At 43.5% G+C, this 24,844-nt stretch overlaps 2 protein-coding genes across 6 annotated transcripts in view; one reads left to right on the top strand and one right to left on the bottom strand.

Annotated features, from left to right (window-relative positions):
- Positions 1-6,716, top strand: part of WIPI1 (WD repeat domain, phosphoinositide interacting 1) — a 42,703-nt gene extending 35,987 nt beyond the window's left edge. Inside the window, exons 11-13 of the mRNA XM_064369323.1 lie at positions 182-300; positions 1,188-1,288; positions 6,181-6,716. Of these exons, the coding sequence (XP_064225393.1) occupies positions 182-300; positions 1,188-1,288; positions 6,181-6,228 (268 nt within the window). The 3' untranslated portion in view covers positions 6,229-6,716. The remainder of the gene's footprint in view (positions 1-181; positions 301-1,187; positions 1,289-6,180) is intronic.
- ARSG (arylsulfatase G) overlaps positions 6,717-24,844 on the bottom strand; it is a 144,145-nt gene continuing 126,017 nt past the window's right edge. For all 5 annotated transcript variants that reach the window (XM_012453838.2, XM_064369322.1, XM_012453839.3 and 2 more), the window contains 3 exons: positions 23,919-24,039; positions 17,967-18,057; positions 6,717-7,789 (listed from right to left, as the gene is read on the bottom strand). In XM_012453838.2, the coding sequence (XP_012309261.2) occupies positions 7,515-7,789; positions 17,967-18,057; positions 23,919-24,039 (487 nt within the window). In that variant the 3' untranslated portion in view covers positions 6,717-7,514. The remainder of the gene's footprint in view (positions 7,790-17,966; positions 18,058-23,918; positions 24,040-24,844) is intronic.

A 24,844-nucleotide genomic window follows, 5' to 3' on the forward strand; every position in this document is an offset into this window, starting at 1 on the left:
CATTGCACTCCAGCCTGGGCAACAAGAGTGAAACTCCATCTCAAATAAATAAATAAATAAATAAATAACCAATCATCCAACCCACAGAGCTGAGCACGAGCTTCCTCATGCTTTTCCTCTGGAAACTGTCCTAGATATATGATGATTTCTTTTTTCTTTCACCCCCTCTTGTCACAAGTAGCTTGCTTGGCTCAGGAACAACAGAAGAGAATAAAGAAAATGACCTCAGACCTTCCTTACCTCAGTCTTACGCAGCAACTGTAGCCAGACCAAGTGCATCTTCAGCCTCTACGGTGCCAGGTGGGTGGAGATGGGGCCAACAGGGGAGTGTCTCCAACAGTGACCCCACTGTCCTTCTCCCTTCACTGTGACCTAGGGGTGGAGCGCTCTCCTTGAATTTTTCATTTCCTCACAGGTGAGGCCATGGTAATAGCTTCAAACTTGGGACCCTTAACCTGGCAAGGCATCGCACAAGATCGTCTTTTTCCTAACAACTGGTGTTAACCCTTTGCCTCTTCAAAAAATCCAATGAGGCTGGGCACAGTGGCTCATGCCTGTAATCCCAGCACTTTAGGAGACTGAGGTGGGCCGATCACTTGAAGTCAGGAGTTTGAGACCAGGCTGGCCAACATGGTGAAACCCCGTCTCTACTAAAAAAAAATTAAATTAAATTAAAAAAATAGCTAGGCATGTTGGTACACACCTGTAATCTCAGTACTCAGGAGGCTAAGGCAGGAGAGTAGCTTGAACCAGGAGGCGGAGATTGCAGTGAGCTGAGATCACACCACTGCACTCCAGCCTGGATGACAGAGTGAGACTGTCTCAAAAAATAAAAACTAAACTAAAAATTCCAAAGAGCCTGTAGTCCCAGCCACTTGGGAAGCTGAGGCAGGAGGATCCCTTAAGCTCAGGAGTTCGAGACCAGCCTGGGCAGCATAATGACACCCTCCCCACCGAAAAGAAATTCAAAGAGGTGGGATGTTTCGGGCATCTGAAGAGGAAAGGCAGGTCAGGCTTAAAGATGGCAGGTGTGAGGCTTGTGACTTGTCCTAGGCACAGTCCCTCCAGGGCAAAGACAGACAGCCTCCCTGCTTCCTCTGCCCCTTTATATGAGTCCCCTGCCCCGCCAGGTCATGGCATAGAAGCAGATCCCAGGGCTTGTTTCATGTCTCTTTCTTGGTTTCCAGGTTATTCCGAGGATGGCGGGGCACTGCGAGGAGAAGTTATTCCTGAACATGAATTTGCGACGGGACCAGTGTGTCTTGATGATGAGAATGAATTCCCTCCTGTGAGCATTAGGAACCCATAACTGGGTGGTTCAGTCTGTGTGATTAGAAGGAAACGCTAGCCTCACACGAGAGGCGGAGTCCCTTTCCCTGTTTTCTAGTCTATAACAACTAATCCTCTGCTCTAGTATTCAGAAAACCATAGGATGTTTGTTGTACTACGTGCTTTTAATCCTGCAGACTAGCCTTTATTTAGGTGCCGAGCTAAACCCTGACAGCATTAGAGTCACTGAATACTAATCCAGGGAGTCTATCTCCAGCCAGAGGCCTAGGATCACTTCCTTTGCTTCTGTAGCACTGACTTTGCTGCCTGGTAGGTAGGAACATGTGCCTTGTGTAACACTTATTTTCCTGAGGCTCCCATGGATGCTTTTGCGGAAGGCTGCCTTCCTTGTGCTGGAGGGGATGGTTTCAGCGGGCTGCGCTGTGTGTTCAGGACTCTGAGCTAGGTTGCTGCACTCTGCGGGCGAGCTTGACCCTCACTTACCTGCAGCTCTGGCTGGGCAGACCTGCATCTCTCCAGCAGTTGCAGATACTCATTAAGAAACAACTGGCCAGGGGGCCAGGGCGCCCTGGCTCACACCTGTAATCCCAGCCCTTTGAGAGGCTGAGGTGGGTGGATTATGAGGTCAGGAGTTCAAGACCAGCCTGGCCAATATGGAAACCCTGTCTCTACTAAAAATACAAAAATTAGCCCAGTGTGGTGGCACGTGCCTGCAGTCCTGTGGTCCCAGCTACTCGGGATGCTGAGGCAGAATTGATTAAATCCGGGAGGTGGAGGTTGCAGTGAGCCAAGACCACGCCACTGCACTCCACCTTGGGCAACAAGAGCGAAACTCCGTCTCAAAAAAAAAAAGAAAAGAAAGAAAGACAACTGGCTGGGCGCAGTGGCTCATGCCTATAATCCCAGCACTTTGGGAGTCCAAGGCTGGAGGATTGCTTGAGCCCAGGCAGGAGTTAGATACCAGCCTGGACAATATGGCAAAACCCCATCTCCACCACAAAAAAAAAAGCAAGTTAGCCGGTATGGTGGCATGTATTTGTAGTCCCAGCTACTCAGGAGGCTGAGATGGTAGGATCACCTGAGCCTGGGAGGTCGGAGCTACAGTGAGCTATAATTGTGCCACTGCACTCCAGCCTGGGTGAAAGAGTGAGACCCTATCTCAAAAAGAAAAGAAAAGAAAAACAATTGTGTGCTCTGTGGAGGGTGGGAAATGCAGGGCGGGAGCTTACCCGAACACCTTTAGCAGGGTTTCCCAGCAACATGCTCAGGCTGTTCCCACAGCTACGGCCCTTGGGGCTGGCTGGGTGCTGGGCGTGGCTTCTTCCAGCACCTGCAACTAAAAAGATTCTCTCCTGGGTGGCTGCCAGGGCTTCCTTAACTTCTGATTCTCCAAGCTCCAATCTGGAATAACATACAGACCGCCCTTGGGAGCTTCCATCAGAAAGCATCCTCAATAGTCAACCTGAAATCATTTCAAGATAGAAGTAGTGATTTGTTTTGTTTCGTTTTTGAGATGGAGTCTGCTCTGTCACCCAGGCTGGAGTGCAGTGGTGTGATCTCAGCTCACTGCAACTTCCACCTCCTGGGTTCAAGCGATTGCCCTGCCTCAGCCTCCAGAGTAACTAGGACTATAGGCATGCACCACCACACCAGACTAATATTTTGTATTTTTAGTAGAGATAGATTTTCACCATGTTGGTCATGCTGGTCTCGAACTCCTGACCTCAAGTGATCCACCTGCCTCGTGCCTCCTGTAATCCATAATCCATGTGCCTCCTGTAATCTCGGCCTGCTGGGATTACAGGCGTAAGCCACCACGCCCAGCTGGAAGTAGTGTTTGGGCCAAGACTTGAAGCATCAACTCCTAGAGCCAGAGAGGAGTCGCCATTTGGGCACTGAAGCAATGCCCATGAGGCTTAGTTATGGAAATGTCTCCTGATCATTGTTTTGTATCAGTTGAGATTCCAATTGTAAAAGGATGGAGCGCAGGTCTTGCTTCTTTCTCCCACAGATCTGTAGAACCATCTAGTGAGCACATTTGGCTTAGGAAACAAAGCTGCCGTGGGTACCCTCTGTGCAGGGCCGGGAGGTGGTGTTTGCAATTTCCCACATTGGCTCTGTGGATCGTAGCTTGAGCTTTTACATTTCTGGCTTTCAATAGGCAGGTTGTCAGAGACATGGCTGGCAAGTGAAGTTTCTATTGTAGTGGCAGAGAGCAGTTGTTCTTAAAAATACCAATTATAGGCTGGGCGCGGTGGCTCATGCCTGTAATCCCAGTACTTTGAAAGGCTAAGGCAGGATCATGAGATCAGGAGATCGAGACCATTCTGGCTGACATGGTGAAACCCCGTCTCTACTAAAAATACAAAAAATTAGTCGGGCTTGGTGGTACACGCCTGTAGTCCCAGCTACTCGGGAGGCTGAGACAGGAGAATTGCTTGAACCTGGGAGGCAGAGATTGCAGTGAGCCAGGATTGTGCCACTGCACTCCAGCCTGGGCAACAGAGTGAGACTCCATCTCAAAAAAAAAATATATATATATATATATATACACACACACATATATATACACACACACACACACACACACAAATTATAAACTTCAAAACATCTGTTGGCATGCTTCCTAACTATAAACCAGTTGTTTTGTCTTTGGGTTCTCATGGCCCCAGCTGGCCTTAAAGGGAGTTTTTCTGTACCCTCAAAAGGCAGTGGTTATTTACTTGAAGTTGAGTCTTCCAGGAACCAGGACACTCTAGATCAGACACTGTGGGGACAAATGTGACTATTCTACTCCGTCAGGGTTCAGAGCATCCAGACACTCACTAGGTTCCGTTTCACGAACTTTGATAAAAGTCTGTGACTACTATCAAAGATTATCAGATTCTTAATTGTAATCACAGCAAAGCCTGCAACCTCGTATATTTACAGAATTGGGATAGCTTGGATATTGGCAGTTAGGAGGTAGTCCCTTGCCAAAGAAGACGTGTATAAAATAATAGGTACCTTGTGCAGATCGTCTGTCTGGGGTAAAAAGGAAAAGGGGAGGCACTTAATTGAAGAACTAGTGTGAAAGTTTGCCCTGAGGCCTGTGTGCCCATTCGGTGCCAGGAAGCTGGGCATGAGACAATTGTTTCTTATCCCTCCTATGGACCAAATGAGTGAAAGCTGGTTGAAATTGCATCAGGAATTCTTATTTATATACAAGAAATACTTCCTGCCAGTGAGTGGTCACCAAACAAGGTCCCTAGAACGGGTGTTAGATCCTTGTGAGTGTCGGGCAGCCACTGTGTGCAGGGCTGGGTGTCATGGCAGCACCAACCCCTCAGCCTGCCCTCCAGCCCGCAGGTAGATGGTGATAGCAGGCAGGCTTCTCCATCTCACCATGTAAGGACCAGAGGCATGTGCGCTCCTAGGGTGCTCTGTCAACATGGACCATCTCAGTCATACCTGAATTGACAGAAATGTTCAAAGAGGGATACGGGAGAACTTCCTCTTTGTGTCTTTACTCTGAATTGTCATGCCGCTGCCTTAAGAATGCAGGCCAGGCCAGGCACGGTGGCTCACGCCTGTAATCCCAGCACTTTGGGAGGCTGAGGCAGGCGGATCACGAGGTCAGGAGTTTGAGATCAGCCTGGCCAACATGGTGAAACTCCATCTCTACTAAAGATACAAAAAATTAGCAGGGCATGGTGGTATGCACCTGTAATCCCAGGTACTCGGGAGGCTGAGGCAGGAGAATCATTGTCATCACTAGTGATCTTTTTAGAACATATATTGACATTTCCCTGCATAGGCTCATGCTCGCCTTCTTGGGATTTACTTTTGCTCCGAGAGCAATGAAAGAAAAGAGACCTGATCATTTCTGATACCTTAGAAAGCTGTTACATTCAGAAGGATGAGAAGCTTTTGTTTCAGGAACAAGCCAAGCTGTACAAGTCTGTGTATGTTGTGAGACTAGTCCCAATCTTGTGAGCAAGAGTAAGAAAATAAGGCCCAAGGGTATAAACTGAGTTTTTTGTTTTTTTGTTTTTTTTTTTTTTGAGACAGAGTCTCACTCTGTCCCTCAGGCTGGAGTGTGTTGGCACAATCTCCACTCACTGCAACCTCCACCTCTCAGGTTCAAGTGATTCTCCTGTCTTAGCTTCCCAAGTAGCTGGGGTTTCAGGCATGCCACCATGCCCAGCTTCACTATGTTGGCCAGGCTGGTCTCAAACTCCTGACCTCAGGTGATCTGCCCACCTCAGCCTCCTAAAGTGCTGTGATTACAGGCATGAGCCTGAACTTTTTTTTTTTTTGAGGTGGCGTCTCACTCTGTCCCCAGGCTGGAGTACAGTGACATGATCTTAGCTCACTGCAACCTCCACCTCCCAGGTTCAAGCGATTCTCCTGCCTCAGCCTCCTAAGTATCTGGGACTACAGGCTTGCACTGCCATGTCTGGCTAATTTTTGTATTTTTAGTAGTAGACGGGGTTTCACCATGTTGGCCAGGATGGTCTCTATCTCTTGACCTCGTGTTCCGCCTGTCTTGGCCTCCCAAAGTGCTGGGATTACAGGCATGAGCCGCCATGCCCAGCCTAAACTGACTTTTTAATAGTGATTGAGCAGTCCATGTTTACAAGTAAGATGAGCCTTTAAAAAATTTATACATATAAATACACACACACAGACATTTTTATACAGTCAGTATTTTCTAGAACTGTGTCATACTTGTCTAAACCTAAAGAAGCTGAGTGAGTGTTCTGTGGCCGTGAGCGAGGTCAGACAGAAAGACTTGGCAGTGCCCAGCCTCCCCATGCTCACTGGACATGGGCACAGACCTGTTGATAATGCACCTGCCTACCAGCCTCTTTCTGAGAAGGTAAGGCCATTCTGTTTTGATTTTGGTAGATAATCTTGTGCCGTGGAAATCAGAAGGGCAAAACGAAGCAGTCATGATGAGAAGCACACCTCAGAAATCAGGACATCCCCTATCAGGTGGTTTTGGAGAACACAAGGAAGGTGGAAGAATGGAGTACAATTGTGTGAGCAGGAAGGGGGGCAGGAATCCCGGGTGCTACACTGCTTAAACCACAGGACGTGGTTAACTCCTCACCAAGCTTCCCGCAACCCTGGTTGCCAGTGGGTATGGGAGACATCGTATACACATCGTGCTATTTAAAATATGTTCAACCATAGTGTAAATGCTGATTAACCATATTGGTATATAACCGGAATTTTATATTAAAAGGGGCCTCCTTTTTAAATATATGCCGTGTAAAAAATGTACTTATAGGAACATATCTTTGAATTGTATTTCCTGTATATTACATACTTAGAGAGACTATTTTAGCCAGGCAAAGTCTTCATTTTGCTGTGACTGGAATAAATCATTTATTACTTGGGAGTCCCATTTTGGACACTAATAATAAAATCATGGCAATACATTTTTGCGATTTTTACATTTTATTTATTTCCTGGTGGTTTTAGGGGTCAGGAAGAACTCTTTAACATCTTTTAAATGCAATCATTTCACCCTTAGAAGGAGAGGAAGCGGATTGGGCCACAGACTTATCCATGGACTCGTCTGCTCTGAGATCTGGAAAAAGACCTAACTTTGTCTGGTCTAAATCGGTGTTCTTCAAGGTATTGTTTGCTAGAAATGTAAGATCTCAGGCTCCACTTGTGACCTACTAAGACAGAATCTGGATTCTTATAAGATCCCAGTTGATTCGTTTGCATATTAAAGATGCAAACCAATGAGTACACTGGTTTGAGGAAGGAAAAAAAAATAGAGAAGCTCTGTCCCAGATACTAATTAGAATGGATTCATGCCAAAACGACCAGAGAAACGAGGAAACTGAAATGTACTGAATATCTGCTCTATGTCAGGTAACACACCAGGCATTTTCACATATGCCTTTATTTAACTCTCAAAATGAACTTGTAAATTAGGTTAAATAATTGCCCAAGTTCAAAAGCCGGAGCTGGCACCTGGGCCTGACTCCAAAGCCCGTGTGCTTCCCATTAGGGCACACTCCCTGCCCAGAGCCAGTGCGGCTCAGCTGCTCTCTCAGGCTAGCGTGGAGGAGGGACACGATACTGAAGGGATACATAAGGTGGTGCATGCAAAACTAAATTCCAAGACTAACTAAAGTGTGTGTGTGTAAAGAGGGTAAAAATTGGAAGCAAGCTTGCCTGTCGAGTTTCCAGATATTCCTCCTTATGGAATAATAATTGGTCTGTTATGTGGCTTGGCAGCGGCAGGCAATATGGTAGGGATTACAGCAGGGTGTTACTGAAGGGTCTTGAGTATAATCTGCTCTGGAGATGTTGTCATTGGCAATGTCTTGAAGGACGTCTGCAAGAACCTTTCTGACCTTGGGCAGAACAGCCTGGTACTCCGCACCACCTCTTTCTAGAGGCACAGCTTCGGCGATATCGTCTTCCAGGTTGAAAATAAGAGGAAACTTATGCTGCAGCTCAGGCCCGGTGCTCCCATCACATGCTCTGGCTCCACCTAGAGAGGGAATGACAACAAACACCTCACTAACCCCGACAGTTACCCAATGTTGTAAAGACGAGAGCTGCGGGTGATTATACATTAATTCAAACGTACCAGATAACCAAATGTTCCAATGGTGGCGCTCTCTGTCAAAGAAATTACCTTGAGAATCTATTTGCTCCTTCCAATGATGATCCTGTGGTCCAAAATGTTTTGTTTTTTCATTTCTGTTTCTGTTTTTGTTTTTTGAGCCAGGATCTGGCTCTGTTGCCCAGGCTGGAGTGTAGTAGCATGATCCTAGCTCACTGCAGCCTCAACCTTTTTGAGCTCAAGCAATCCTCCCACCTCAGCCTCCCAAGTAGCTGAGGCTACAGGCATGCACCACCATGCCCAGCTTTTTTTTTTTTTTTTTTGGAGACAGGGTCCTGCTATGTTGCTCAAGCTGGTCTCGAACTCCTGGCCTCAAGCAATCGTCCTGTCCCAGCCTCCCAAAACACTGGGATTGTCAGCAGGAACCACTGTACCCAAAGTAAAATGATTTGGAACTTCTCCGTGGGCTTGCCTTCAGAGCCAGTAGAATACTCATTCAAGTATCTATATTGACACAAAATCAGGATGTAATTTTTTAAAGTATTTTTAACCTCTGCCCTTTAGGAGTAAATTTGATTTTTTTGAAAATCGATTTCTTGAATACCAATTGGTGAATCAAGTGGAAAGGCAGGTAAGTAATTTCACTTTGGGTTGAAGATGACAGACTTACATGTATTCAAATCTGGCTATGAAAGCCATCCAAAAGAGGAAGTACAAAAATTTTTGGAATGATAGCAGCTTCCTTGGCTCTTCATGATTCCAATGACTTTTTTTTCTCTTTTGCCTTTGCTATACAAAAAGTAAGTTAAGGTATCTGATGGAAATAAATATAACATAATTAAATAAACAAAGGGAATAAAGGCAAAAGATAGCCCTCAGAAATACAAGAGTTCCTAAACACTGACCTTGCTTCTGAGCTTATCAGTAGCCAAACATTAATGAAACAGAAACTTATCAATTGCTCAGGAGAAGCAGAGCTTTTTCTGGCACTAAGATCAGAGAGAAATTCTTCCAGGAGCCCTGGAGGATGGAATGCTCAATAGCATTCTTGTGAAAAATAAAACTGAGATTAGGATGGTTCCACTGATGACTTCTTATCACATCCTTTACTATACGATGAGAGCAGGTGCCAACGTGCAACTCAGTACAAGGAAATCTATAGGGGCAAAGCCATACTACCTAAAGATTCAGCCTTCTGGTCCAATCTGGCCAGAAACAAAATTTGAAATATTTAGGAGAATGAGTAGATCTCAAAGCCTTTAGACGACCCTCTATTACTGGTTTCCTTCCTGTGACTGAGTCCAGTTGATCAGTAGAGATTAATAGTCGTTATCTTTGCCTAGAGTTTAGAGTAGAATTTGATTATTCTTCATTGCCAGGAAAGGGCAGTGACATGAGCTTTAACAAACAGTTCATGCTAGGAGTACAGTCTGTGTCCTATGACTGAGGGAGCTGCCTAAGATCAAGGGAAAAATCTGGAAGACTCATCTAACAAAGTGTAAAACTAAGGCTTTATAAGTTGAAGGGGATTGACTACTAATTAACTGCCAGTGAAAACAAAAATCAACATCTCAGATAACAGAAATCACTATAATGCTTCACCAACAATGTCCAGTTTACAATTTTTAAGGACAAATAAATAGGAGACTCCCAGTTTCTAGTCTGGCATGTAAGGAGGTTGACAGTCATCACTCCATTCTAACAACAAGTAAAAAGCTGAACAAACTAAAAAATCAGCAATTAATAGTTCTTTCAGAGAGGTGAGGTCACAGGGCAAACTACTGCCTCCAAAATCAGAGACAGACAGGCAAATAGAAAGAATCACAACTTACCAGAGCAGAAACCCACAAGCAGAAACCTCTGCAGGAACCAGTGCCAGGAGTAAGAAAAACCTGAACTGTAATTGACAAATTGCTGGAGGCTTAGGGTGGACAAGTGTGAGAGAGAAAAACCCCAGTAGGACCCAGTTATCAAGCCCCGCCCCCAACACAAACACCCACACTTTTGTGAATTTTACCTCCAGCAAGTTCTTACAGTAAATGTTGGAGAAAAATCCCCTCATCCTTCCAAGAGGGGTAGGATAAAAGTAATTTTTAAATATACCAAAACGTTCTATTCTTCTTAACAAGGCTTGCCCTCAGGAGAAACTCTTCTACCAGAGCTTAAATTACTTAGGTTACAGCCTAACTGACTGAAGGGAAGGGAAATAGCCAGCTCTAGCCACTCTAGCTGTTCCACCTAAGGGGAGGGAAGGGGAAGACTAAGAAGCACTTGTGAAGTTCACAGTCCAAGGACACAGGCTCACTGAAAGACTGAGACTTAATAATAACCTGCCCAAATGAGAAGGAACCAGAAAACCAACTATGGTAATATGATAAACAAGGCTCCTTAACACTCCCCCAAAAATCACACTAGCTCACCAGCAGTGATCCAAACCAAGAAAAAAAAATCCCTGATTTAGTTGAAAAAGAATTCAGGAGGTTAGTTATTAAGCTAATTAGGTAGGCACCAGAGAAAGGTAAAGCCCAATGCAAGAAAATCCAAAAAACAATAAAAGAAGTGAAGGGAGAAATATTCAAAGATATTGATAGCTTAAAGAAAAAACACTTAAAACTTCAGGAAACATGGGACATACTATAGGAATGCATCATGCTGTGGAAAGTCTCAGCAATAGAATGAAACAAGCAGAAGAAAGAAATTCAGAGCTTGAAGACAGGTCTTCTAATTAACCCAATCCAACAAATACATAGAAAAAAGAATAAGAAAATATGAACAAACCCTCCAAGGAGGCTGGGATTATGCTAAACAACCAAACTTAAGAATAACCAGTGTTCCTGAGGAAGAAGAGAAATCTAAAGGTTTGGAAACTATATTGGGGGAATAATTGAGGAAAACTTTCCTGGCCTTACTAGAGACCTAGACATCCAAATACAAAAGCACAAAGAACACCTGGGAAATTCATTGCCAAAGCATCACCAGGTAACCTATAAAGGAAAACCAATACAAAAATATGAGGTAGCCTATAAAGGAAAACCTATCAGTATTAACAGCAGATACTCCACAAGCTAGAAGGGATTGGGGCCATATCTTCAGCCTCCTCAAACAGAACAATTCTCAGTCAAGAATTCTGTATCCAGTGAAACTAAGCATCATATATGCAGGAAAGATACAGTCTTTTTCAGACAAACAAATGCTGAGAAAATTCGCCACTACCAAGCCAACACTACAAGAGTTGCTAAAAGGAGCTCTAAATCTTGAATCACATCCTGGAAACACATTAAAACAGAACCTCTTTAAGGCATAAATCTCACAAGATCTATATATAAAAAAAAAACAACACACAATTTGAAAAGCAAAAACAAAAAACCAAGGTACACAGGCAACAAATAGCACAAGGAATGGAATGGTACCTCACATCTTGATACTAACATTGAATGTACATGGTCTAAATGCTCCGCTTAAAAGATACAGAACTGCAGAATGGATAAGAATTCACCAACCAACTATCTGCTGCCTTCAGGAGACTCACCTAACACATAAGGACTCACATACATTTAAAGTAAAGGGGTGGAAAAAGGCATTTCATGCAAACGGACACCAAAAGCGAGCAGGGAGCTATTCTTACATCAGACAAAACAAACTTTAAAGCAACAGCAGTTAAAAAAGACAAAGAGAGACACTATATAATGGTAAAAGGCCTTGTCCAACAGGAAAACATCACAATCCTAAGCATATATGCACCTAACACTGGAGCTCCCAAATTTATAAAACAGTTATTAATAGACGTTAAGAAATGAGATAGACAGCAACACAATAATAGTGGGGGACTTCAATACTCCACTGACAGCACTAGACAGGTCATCAAGACAGAAAGTCAACAAAGAAACAATGGATTTAAACTATACCTGGGTACAAATGGACTTAACAGATATATACAGAACATCCCATCCAACAACTGCAGAATACACATTCTATTAAAGAGTGCTTGTAACTTTCACCAAGATAGACCATATCATAGGTCACAAAGTGAGCCTCAATAAATTTAAGAAAATTGAAATTATATTAAGCACCCTCTCAGACCACAGTAGAATAAAACTGGACATCTATTCCAAAGGAACATTCAAAACCACGCAAATACATAGAAATTATCTTCTGAATGATCATTGGGTCAAAAACAAAATCAAGATGGAAATTTAAAAATTCTTTAAACTGAATGACAATAGTGACACAACCTATCAAAACCTCTGGGATACAGCAAAGGAGGTGCTAAGAGGAAAGTTCATATCCCTAAACACCTATATCGAAAAGACTGAAAGAACACAAACTGACATTCTAAGGTCACACCTTAATGAACTAGAGAAACAAAAAAAACCGAACCCAGCAGACAAAAGGAAATAACCAAGATCAGAGCAGAACTAAATAAAATTGAAACAACAACAAAAAAATAAAAGATAAATGAAACAAAAAGCTGGTTCTTTGAAAACATAAACAAAATTGATAGACTGTTACCAAGATCAACCAAGAAAAGAAGGGAGAAAATCCAAATAACCTCGATAAGAAACAAAACGGGAGATATTACAACAGACACCGCAGAAATACAAAAAATCATTCAAGGCTACTATGAACACCTTTGCACATTTAAACTAGAAAACCTAGAAGAGATGGATACAGTCCTGGAAAAATACAACTTCTGGCTTAAATCAGGAAGAATTAGATACTCTGAGCAGACCAATAACAAGCAGCAAGATTTAAAAATTTCCAACAAAAAGTCTAGGACCAGACAGATCCATAGAAGAATTCTACCAGATATTCAAAGAAGAATTGGTACCAACCCTTTTGACACCAAAACAGGATAGTACTGGTATAAAAATAGGCACATAGACCACTGGAACAGAATATAGAACACAGAAGTAAACCCAAATACTTACAGCCAATTGATCTTTGACAAAGCAAACAAAAACATAAAGTTGGGAAAGGATACCGTTTTCAACAAATGGTGCTGGGATAATTGGCTAGCCACATGTAGGGGAATGAAACTGGATCCTCATCTCTCACCTTATACAAAAATCAACCAAGATGGATTAAGAACTTAAATCCAAGGCCTGAAACTATAAAAGTTCTAGAAGATCATATTGGAAAAACACTTCTAGAAATTGACTTAGGCAAGGATTTCATGAAAAAGAACCCAAAAGCAAATGCAATAAGAACAAAGATAAATAGCTGGAACTTAATTAAAGGGCTTTTGCATGGCAAAAGGAACAGTCAGCAGAGTAAAGAGTCCACAGAGTGGGAGAAAATCTTCACAATCTACACATCTGACAAAGGACTAATATCCAGAACCTACAATGAACTCAAACAAATCAGCAAGAAAAAAACAATCCCATCAAAAAGTAGGCTAAGCACCTGAACAGATAATCATCAAAAGAAGACATATAAATGGACAAGAAACATGAAAAAATGCTCAACATCACTAATGATCAGGGAAATGCAAATCAAAACCACAATGTGATACCACCTCACTCCTGCAAGGATGGTCATAATCAAAAAATCAAAAAACAGTAGATGTTGGCATGGATGCAGTGAACAGGAAACACTTCTACACTGCTGGTGGGAATGTAAACTAGTATAGCCACTATGGAAAACAGTGTGGAGATTCCTTAAAGAACTAAAAGTAGAGCTACCATTTGATCCAGCAATCCCACTACTGGGTATCTACCCAGAGGAAAAGGATTCATTATACGAAAAACATACTTGCACACACATATTTATAGCAGCACAATTTGCAACTGCAAAATTGTGGAACCAACCCAAATGCTCATCAATCAACAGGGTGGATAAAGAAACTGTGGTATATATATACGATGGAATACTACTCAGCCATAAAAAGGAATGAATCAACAGCATTTGAAGCAATCTGGATGAGATTGGAGACTATGATTCCAAGTGAAGTAACTCAGATGAATCAACAGCATTTGAAGTAACCTGGATGAGATTGGAGACTATGATTCCAAGTGAAGTAACTCAGGAATGGAAAACCAAACATCGTATATTCTCAGATATGTGAGGGCTAAGCTATGAGGAGGATGCAAAAGCATAAGAATGACACAATGGACTTTGAGGATTTGGAGGTAGGGTGGGAAGGGGGCAAAGGATGAAAGACTACAAATAGGGTGCAGTGTATACTGCTTGGGTGATGGGTGCAACAAATTTTCACAAATCACCACTAAAGAAGTTACTCATGTAACTGAACACCATGTGTACCCCAATAACCCATCAAAAAAATAAATAAAGTGAAACAGTAGAAAAAGATTTTCCATGCAAATAATAATCAAAAGACAGCACGAGTGGCTATCCTAATATCATACAAAATAGACATTAAATTTTTAAAAGGTTATAAGAGACAAAGAGAAGGACGTAACATATTAATAAAAGTTTCAATGCCATTTTTGCCATTTCTGTTCCACATAGTACTGGACATTCCTGCCAGAGCAATTAGGCAAGCAAAAGAAATAAAAGCATCCAAATTGGGATGGAAGAAGTAAAATGACCTCCTTCAGAGATGATATAATCTTATATGGAGAAAACCTAAAGATTCCACATAAAAGCAAAACTAATAAAGGAATTCAGCAAAATAGCAGGATTGAAATTCAAAACACAAAACCAGCTAGATTTCTACACACTAATAGTGAAGAATCTGAAAAAGAATATTGCAAAAACAATTTCATTTACAATGGCACCAAAAAGAATAAAATAGAAATTAACACAAAAAAATGAAAGTCTTGTATAATAAAAACCATAAAATATAGCTGAAAGAAACTAAGGAAGACATAAATGGTTACATCCCATGTTCATGGATTGAAAGACTTAATATTGTTAAAATGTCAACACTACCCAAAGTAATCTACAGGTTTAGTACAATCCTTATCAAAATCTCAATGATGTTTTTTTGCAGAAATAGAAAAATCCATCCTAAAATTCACATGGAATCTCAAAGGACCCGTAATAGTCAAAACAGTCTTAAAAAAAAAAAAAAAAGGCCCAAAACTGGAGGACTCACACTTCCTGATTTCAAAACTACAACAAGTCTACAGTAATCAAAACAGTGTGGTACTGGCAGAAGGATAGACATATAGCTAATGGAAAAGAATAGACAGTGGAAATTATCCCTCACATGTATGATCAAATGATTTTTAACAAGGGTGCCAAGACCATTCAATGGGGAAAGGACAGTCTTTCAACAAATGGATGGTGCTGGGAAAACTAGATGTCAACATGTAAAACAATGAAGTAGGACCCTTCCCTTATGCCACATACAAAAATTAACTGGAAATGGATCCAAAATCTAAATATAAGACCTAAAATACTAACACTCTTTTTAAAAATAAGACAAAATCTTCACAATACTGAGTTTGGCAAATCATTTCACAGATGAATTCAATCAAACATGAAAGAAATAATACTGATCTTACACAAACCCTTTCAGAAAACAGAGAAGGGAATATTTTTAAACTTGTTTATAAGGCCAGAAAAATCCTGATCCCAAACCTTGACACAGACAAGAAAGGAAAATTACAGATAAAGTCTTAGCAAATCAAATCCAGCAAGATATAAAAAGTGCAATACATCATGACTAAATGAGATTTATCCAGAAATGCAAAGTTGGCTTAACAGTTGAAAATCAATCAATAGAAAAAGAAAAAGACAAAAATAAGCAATGGAACTCACACCATTAAAAGAGTGCATATACAGGTATCTACACTTATAAAACCTCACCAAATTATACATTTTATATCTGGGGCCTCTCACTATGTGTACAGCTTGCCTTAACTGCTTTTTTCTTTTTTTTTTTTTTTTTTTTGAGACGGAGTCTTACTCTGTTGCCCAGGCTGGAGTGCAGTGTACAGTGGTGCAGTCTTGGCTCACCGCAACCTCCACCTCCCGGGTTCAGACGATTCTCCTGCCTCAGCCTCCTGAGTAGCTAAGACTATAGGCATGTGCCACCACACCTGGCTAATTTTTTATTTTTAGTAGAGATGAAGTTTTACCATGTTGGCCAGGCTGGTCTCGAACTCCTGACCTCAGGGATCCACTCACCTTAACCTCCCAGAGTGCTGAGATTACAGGCGTGAGCCATCACAGCTGCCTTATCTGCTTTTTAAAATGAAAAACAACAAGGTACCTTAATTCTAGGCCACATGCCAAAACAGACTGGTTGTCTTTCTAAGGCCACTCCCAGTGTGTGACCATAACATGGTATCCTCGTCATAGAAGCACACATCTTTCTCTAATCTAATGTGGTAGATGTCAGTTCATCTAGCTTATCCAAAAGCAGTTATGAGTAACTGGGATGCAAATGTTAGAAGCAAGAAGAAGGGGGAATCAGAACATACTGCTGTTTCATCCTATTCCCAGTTTTCACTGATGGATTAAAAGTTTAGTGCTCCCTATCCAGACTCTCTTGGGAGTTCGGTGACTCCTTAGAAGAGCAGACCTCCCCTGGGTGCTATAATTCCTATCCGATTGTGATCATTTTAAACAGCCCTATTACTTCATAGTAACATGTATGATTCCAGCGTTGTGCTGCCAAGGGCTTTCTGGCAGGACTATTCCTTGTGAAATTAACTCAGTCTGGAAGTCCCATACCTCTTAGATAATGTAATACAAGGATTCTAATCTAGAAACTTTTCATCTGAAAACATAACAAATATCTGACTGTTTTGAGTTTTAGGTTTTAGGGAATCAAAGATTTTTGTGACATGTTTAATACCCTTCAAGTCATGTTTTGTTTTTATGCCACGTTTTCTTCAGGATCACTTATTTACACCCAGAGAAAATAATTTTTCTATTATCTAATTCTTTGAAAAGCTCCAACATGAAATAACTGAATCAAGTTGGAATCTGCATTAGGTCACAGGTTTTCCTTTTTTCAGTTTTTGTTTTTCATTCATTAAAAAAAAATTGTAGCTAAGCACTTCAAGACAACAAAGATTAAAGCACTGAAAAAGTTCTGAATTTAGAAAGCTTAAAACTAGTACAGGAGATAAAACATGTACCTGAATGACTGGCATGCGTAGCAGAAAGTGAGATAACAGAGTTCTCCAGGATTCCTAGCCAGCTGGGAAGATAAGAGAGAATTCTGTGAAAGTGATATTTGACTTGGGCCTTAAAAGCTGAAAGGGGGCTGGGTGCGGTGGCTCATGCCTGTAATCCCAGCACTTCGGGAGGCTGAGGTGGGTGGATCATGAGGCCCGGAGTTGAAGACGATTCTGACCAACATGGTGAAACCCCCTCTCTACTAAAATACAAAAAATTATCTGGGCATGGTGGTGCGCACCTGTAATTTCAGCTACTCAGGAGGCTGAGGCAGAGGGAATTGCTTGAATCGGGAGGCAGAGGTTGCAGTGAGTCGAGATTGCGCCATTGCATTCCAGCCTGGCGACAGAGCAAGATTCCATCTTAAAAAAAAAAAAAAAAAAAAAAAGGCTGAAGGGGATTTAAATATGGAGACCAAGGAAGAAGAGGCTTGTTTGTGGAAAACTAAGGCTGGAAAGACAAAAGGACTCAGGAGTGAGAGTCTGAATTCAGTTGGCAGCAAGAAGCCATCAGAGGACCCTGAGGACCGTCCTGATTCAGTGTGACGCTTCTAAAATATACATCTAAGAGACGGACAGTCACAGTGAACCAAGAAGCAGAGAGGCTTCTGTCAGTTTGCTAACTAGTCCTCTAAAGTCTATTTTCTGAAACAGTCTATTGTTAAGTAAATTATACTTAAAAATATCTCTAGGTTTCCATTTAATGTTCATCCAAACTGGCATTTAAAGCATAATAATGGGAAACACTCTCTGTGTGAAAAGGAGCTAAATAAATGTGTTGAGAGCTCCCAGCTCACTAGAAATCAGGTGAACAGCATGAAGACCTTATCTGCATATGGGGGATCCAGAGAGCCTGTGCAGGGATCCTGGGTTTGTGGGAGACACTGGCAAGAGATGCGGAGAACCCCCTGAAAGGAGGGCAGCTCATTCCCAGAGGCCTGGGTGAGAGTCCGCAGGGTCCCCGTGCAGGTGTGCACATGGGAGGCAGGGCTAGGGGGCCCCTCACTCACCGGTAATGTAGAAGGCCTTGTAACGCTCCAGACGGACAGTCTGCAGGGCTCCAAACTCTCCAGCTGCCCCACTGTTGGGGTGGAACAGCACCTGGGAAAGAGTGGCAGAGCTTAGTAACAGAAAAATTGGGGGAACTCGGTGGCTCACACCTGTAATCCCAACACCTTGGGAGGTTGAGGCAGGAGGATCGCTTGAGCCCAGGAGTTTGAAACCAACCTGGGCAACACAGCAAGACCCTTCTCTACAAAAAAATACAAAAATTAACCAGGCATTGTGGTGCACACCTGTGGTTCCAGTTACTCGGAGGCTGAGGTGAGAGGATTGCTGGAGCCTGGGAGGTCAAGGCTGCAGTGAGCTATGATCATACCACTACACTCCAGACTGGATGACAGAGTGAGACCCTGTCTCAGAAAAATACAACAAAACAAAATAAAACATGCTAGATGATGCTGGATGCTCCCTGGAAAATATTACTGCCTTTTTAAGGGTCTGTTTTCCCTATCCCTGCACCCCAACACACACTGACAGACACAAGCCTGGAGTCCACACCAGGCAACGCCAGGGAGCCTGTGAAGTTATTTTGCTGGTTAATTGATGCGAGTGGGTTACAACTCTGGAAGAGTAGGCAAAAGGTCTCACTAGGTGGGTCAGATTTCTAGGCCTGAAACCTGCCATGTAATTTGCAAAGTCCACTGCAAAATGCAAATCAGGGATACCTTATACACAAACTTAAAATATCATAATGACCATGGCAGAGCTTAAAATCAAGTGCAGGGTCTCTATAAGTGCAGGGCTCTGTGCAGTGCACAGGTCACAGACCTACAAGGCCACCCTGCCTGAGTTCCAACCCCTCAGCGTCAGGATGGGCCTTGGGGACTTACTTGTTTTACAAATATTTCCAGGGATTCTGATGCAGGTGACCCTCAAATCTCTTGGAAGAAAGGCTTCTTTAGCATCAAGTCAATTTTCCAACTCTCTCTTGAGCAGAGATGGTACAAAAGAAGGTATCCTTGATTTCCCCAGAACCAGGCACAGCCCAGCCTCTGGACACAGACGCCCACAGCTATGACTCAATCCGACTATATTTGGACTGAGGAAATCTTTCCTCCTCAGGTCACAGATAAAAGAATTACCCTACAGAATGGAAACACCTAATTCATGGTTCTCAAGGGAAGGATGTGAAAGAAAATAAAAGGCCAGCATCCTTGGTAGGTTGGTGGGTCTGGGCTAAAAGCATGACATTGCCTTGGTATGAATCACAACTGTATATATGGCTGGAAAGGCACTTACATGATTCAAAGTTTCCACGGGACTTTTAAAAAAAATGAGAAACATCTGTTGGAGCAGTAAACAGCTGTACCCCCGAGTTTCACAACTCTGAGAGGATGCCGCCGAGGTGGGTCTCTTCCCCACACCTGCTGCTTCCAGGTTCTCATGACAATCCCCGCACATACCCAGGGCGCGCGTGATGACAGCAGGTTCCTTCCAAACAGGAAAAGAAGTCGTAATTGAAAACCCTCACTTCTTCCATCCCCGCAGAAAGCCAAGCCTCTTCACCACAGGAGACTGTTTTGTTTCCTTCTTGAGACAGCAGGAAGCGGGAGACTTGGAAAATCTATTGTCAACTGATAGACGATGCACTCGGACACGCAGAAGATGGGAGTGAAGGCTTGCTGCTTCAGGTCATTCACAGTACTTGGGTCGCAATCACAGAAACTCCATGAGGGTGGGCTGCTCTGTTCCCACTATTTATGTGGCATTACCAGAGGCAACTTCCAAAATCCAAGAGGAAGCAACGCTGTGGGATGGCTCATTCTCAGAAACATAGATGGACTTTGGACGACTTGTCTATGCATTTTTTTTTCGTTTGAGCTGACCCATTATGGCTTTCTTGTTTATATCAACATAGGAAGGAAGTTGTCAAAAGTACATATGAATCACAGCTCTCCAGATGCCTGGTTCAAATTTCAAAGATGTCTTTATCTTATGCAAACTTGTTTTGCCTTCCTGGTTGCCTTTCTTGCTCTATTTTATCTTCTTGTGTTTTTTTAAGCACAAGTGTTCCCTTACTTTAGGTCCTACAGGGTGCTGATATAGCATCCCCTGAAGGTGGGTTTCTTCACCATTCAGGTAGGGATGCACAGCCCCCAAAGGGGGCAGATGGGGTGGTCAGTGGTTTGCCACCCACTCCAGATGACGTCTCTCGCCACTAGGGGCCTCCCTAAGAGAAGCGATCCGCATTCTGGACGTTACAAGGCAGCTTGTTTCCTCACTGTACGGCCTCTAGGGGTGTGCCAAGCATTTGATGAGCCACAGCAGCCCCACACAGTGTTGGGCTAGGCAGATGCAGAGCTATTGGGGAAAACGTTCCTTCGTGGACAATTTCTGGACCTGATCATGACAACCTGGGGCTAAGGTACAACCTGAGCAGTGATGATGTTACAACCTTCAGCTGCCATGTGGGAGTCCGGAAACACCAAGTGGAACATTTGGTTCTAGGCTGTGCAGACCTCATCTCTCTCCTGGTGACCTTCACTGCCTAGACGCAGATGCATCAAGATCAGAAGCAGGAGGTTGGGCTGATGCAAGAACACGCAGCATGGTGTCAGCTGCCGTGGCTTTGAACATCACAGACACAATGTCCCTAGAGGCTGATGAAGTGCGTTGTGAGAACATCATCCAGTGGGAACTGGTAGCTCATTACGTGCGCAACACCTCTCAACTCTCTTGCTTCTCTGCTTAACTCTTGGCTACTTGGTTTGCAACAGGGAAGAACCTAATTGCTAAGATGCATTGACATATTGTTTTCAGCTGAATATCCAGGAGTTACTTTGAACTTCTAGAACTGAAACTATTTCTAAACTAACCCATATTGGAATCCTTGTAAGCCCAGGATGTATCTGAGAGTGAACACAAATTGCGCTTATTTAAAATTACATATGTATACACATATGCATGTGTGTATAGACATATGCATCTGTGTATGTTTGCATGTATGCAGACATGCATGTGTGTATGTGTAGATATATGCATATACACATGTATACATGTGCATAGGCATGCACATAAATATATGCATATATCTCTGTGTATATGCCTGGACATATACATATGTATACATGCATGTGTGTGCATGCAAATGTATACATATATGTGCAGACATGCATATACATACCTATGTACACATGTATAGTGTTTGAACATCAACATGTATATATGTTTAGGTATATAGACACATGCATATGCAATGTATAAGCACACATATGCATACATATTTATACATGCATGTGTACCGACATGTGTATATGCATACATGTGTATATACATACATGTGCATGGTATGCAAACATACATATGCAGGCTGGGCACAGTGGCTCACACCTGTAATCCCAGCACTTTGGGAGGCTGAGGTGAGCAGATTACCTGAGGTCAGGAGTTTGAGACCAGTCTGGCCAACGTGGTGAAACCCCATTTCTATTAAACACAAAAATTAACCGGGCATAGTGGCGCCATGCCTGTAATCCCAGCTACTCAGGAGATTGAGGCAGGAGAATCGCTTGAACCCAGGAGGTGGAGGTTGCAGTGAGCCAAGATCATGCAACTGCACTCTAGCCTGGAAGAGAGAGTGAGACTCCTTCACAATAAAATAAAATAAAATAAAATAAAATAAAATAAAACATGCATATGCATACACATGTCTAGAATATGCATGCATATGTATGATACACATGTATAGACACATCCACACGTCTGTACATGTGTGTATGTATACATGTATGTATGTATAGCATGTTTGTGTGTGTATATCATTCCTCATATTCTTACCTTCTGGTCTCCCCCATAGCTACTCCAAATTTGAGACAATTTACTCTTATTTCTTTAGGTCTATTACTTTGCTTCAATAGAGAGGACTGACCAGAGAAGACCAAACTGAAATTCAGGTCCAGCAACTACCCACGTTGTCCTCAAACTTCAGTCTTCTCTCGGATGTCTTCACTGACACTGCAGGCATGCTCTGGGAGGCAGGGTGCCAGCCCCATGTGCTCTTAACCTTGAAGATACCATCAGCTGCTTCCCACAGGCAGTAAGTGTGGCTGTTTCTTTCTGGGCCACGGGGTGTGGTTAGGGAGCAAGTCAGTCCTGACTCCAGCTGCATTAACCACGCCATCATACATCCCCATGACGATGCTGTGACTTGTATCTGGTTTCCCAATCTGGTTCCTGCGCCTAATCCTGCTGGGCACTAGTTAGGCTGGGGTCTCTGTGAGCCTGCGCAAAACTATAGTTAGAGCAGAGCAGAGCTCTCTCGTCTGAGAAAGGAAGTTAGCACACGAAGGAGCTGGCAGGCAGTACCAACAACGTCAAGGAGACCACAGTCCTTGAAGCACTTCCTGGTGACCCCAGTTATTCCTAGCAGCCATGGTAATAAACACTCCAGAGCACCTCTCCAGTGACGTCTGTGACAACCCTCCAGGGTCACATACTGCTAACTTCCAACCTCAAGGCGGAAACCATCTTCCTGCTTGCCGCTCCTGCTTAGGGAGAAGGGCTAGGCCTGGAAGGGTCTGCAGCTCTAGCAGGCAGATATTCTGGAGAGAAGCAGGACCTCAGAAGACCTCTCAGGCCTCATCCGATAACCCCTAAAAACTGCATTCATGTGCACAGAGGCACCGATGGCCCACAAAGGACCCGTGCTTTGGTTTACTGGGGGAGGCTGGGTGGGAAGAACAGCTTCAGTAACTACCAGCCACAGGACACTTGTGTACATTTGAGTCACTTCCATGTGACCCTTAGCAAAGACATAAATAGACCCTTTGATGTGTGGGTCCCTCACCAAGAAGTCATGCATTTGCAGGGCGTTGCAGAGGGGACTCGCTGCTCCTTTGGCCTCCTTGCCTCTTCCTGCTTCCTCTTCCATTTGGGGAAAGGAAAACACAGGGAAATGACAAGGAAAGGCCATGAGGCCTGACATTTCCTGGCTGTCACTGCCAATGAGTGCTTCAGAGTGCAAAGAGGGGACATTGAGGAGGTGAGGCTGGTAAGTGGAAACCCAAAGCCATTGTCACGGACTGCTTGGTAAAGAACAGGCTGCAGGTCGTGCACGGTGGCTCACACCTGTAATCCCAGCACTTTGGGAGGCCAAGGTGGGTGGATCACTTGAGATCAGGAGTTCGAGACCAGCCTGGTCAACATGGTGAAACCCCATCTCTGTTAAAAATAGAAAAATTAGCCAAGCATGGTGGTATGGGCCTGTAATCCCAGCTACTCGGGAGGCTGAAGCAGGAGAATCCCTTGAGCCTGGGAGGTGGAGGTTGCAGTGAGCTGAGATCGTGCCACTGCACTCCAGCCTGGGCGACAGAGCAAGACTCCATCTCAAAAAAAAAAAAGAAAACCACAATAGGCTGCAGAGCATGTGCTGAGCCCTCTGGAGCCAGGGGAATGTTGGATGTAAAGCCCTTGCTGGACCTGCTGTCCAAAGGGTCTTTCACTCATTTGTTCATTTGTTCCATTATTGGTTCATCCAGTTTGCATGGACTGAATGCCGGCTGACTGAAGACAGTGAGAACTCAGAGCTGAACTTGATGGCTCACATTCTTGCCCTCAAGAAGCTTCCATTCTAGAGGAAAAGGCTCACAATAAACATGTTGTAGACACTAGTCAGTCATCTCATCTAACAAAACATGCTGGGTAGCTATGTCATTAAATTAAAAACATGCAGGAAAAAAAATGCCCATTATAGGGAATGAGAACCTACATACACTCACCCTAAGCCAAATTGTTAAATATAAATCTGGATGGGGGTCTGGGGGTAGAAAGAGGCTCATCTCAAATGAGGTTGGAACCAGCCACTTGCTTGCATCTTCTGAGGATGGTTCTATCTGCACAGAGGTGACAGGCAGCAGCCCAGCCTCCTAAAGAGCCTCATGTGGGCACATACCTCCTCCACTTACCCTGTGCCCAGGCTGTGACCGGCCAAAGAGCACCTCGGAGACATCCACACCATCAAAGTGCCTACCCTGGGGCAAGCTGGCCTGGGCCAGGGCTACCACAGTCGGAAAAATGTCCAGCACGCTGCAGAAATAAAAAGACTGAGTTGGCCCCAGCTCTTCTGACTGGCTCCCTGACCCTGCTCTGTCAACACCCACCTGAACCGGCCCAGAGCAAGCACCAACAGCCTCTCCTATGGCCTGGCTCACCTTCTCTACCTGCCTGTTTTTCCTTTAGGTTCCACCTGGATTTCTGCTCCTACAAGAGGCGGAATGGTGCAGCGGTTCAGCACCCAGCTCAAATCCCAGCTCTTCCACATATTTAGCTTCTCAATGCCTCTGTTTTCAGTTCTCTAAAATGGGTACGATATTTTAATAATATAGTAGTTCCCCCTTTTATCAGAGAGAGACAAGTTCTAAGAGCCCCACTGAATGCCTAGAACCTTGGATTGTACCGAATCTGCTTACCATAAATCAGACATGTTTATTCATTATTTTTTTAGAGATAGAGTCTTACTCTGTCAGTCAGGCTGGAATGCAGCGATGTGATCATAACTCACCGTAACCTCGAAATCCTGGGCTGAAGCAATTCTTGTCTGACTCCAAGAGTAGCTGGGACTACAAGATGTACCACCATGCCTACATAATTTCTTGTTGTTTTATTTTTATTTTTATTTTGTAGAGACAGGTCTTGCTATGTTGCCTCGGCTGGTTTCAAACTCCTGGCTTCAGGTGATCCTCCTGCCTCGACCTCCCAAAATGTTGGGATTACAGGCATGAGCCACTGCACCCAGCCAGAACACGTTTCTGTTCATGTCTTCCACTCACAAATGTAATGACTTTTCCATCTCAACTAAGCACTTACCATGAACTGTGGCCATAACTTTTTC

This window comes from Aotus nancymaae, unplaced genomic scaffold (genome assembly GCF_030222135.1).
Source record: "Aotus nancymaae isolate 86718 unplaced genomic scaffold, 86718_ANA_hifiasm-v0.15.2.pri h1tg000089l, whole genome shotgun sequence".
Lineage (NCBI taxonomy): Eukaryota > Metazoa > Chordata > Mammalia > Primates > Aotidae > Aotus > Aotus nancymaae.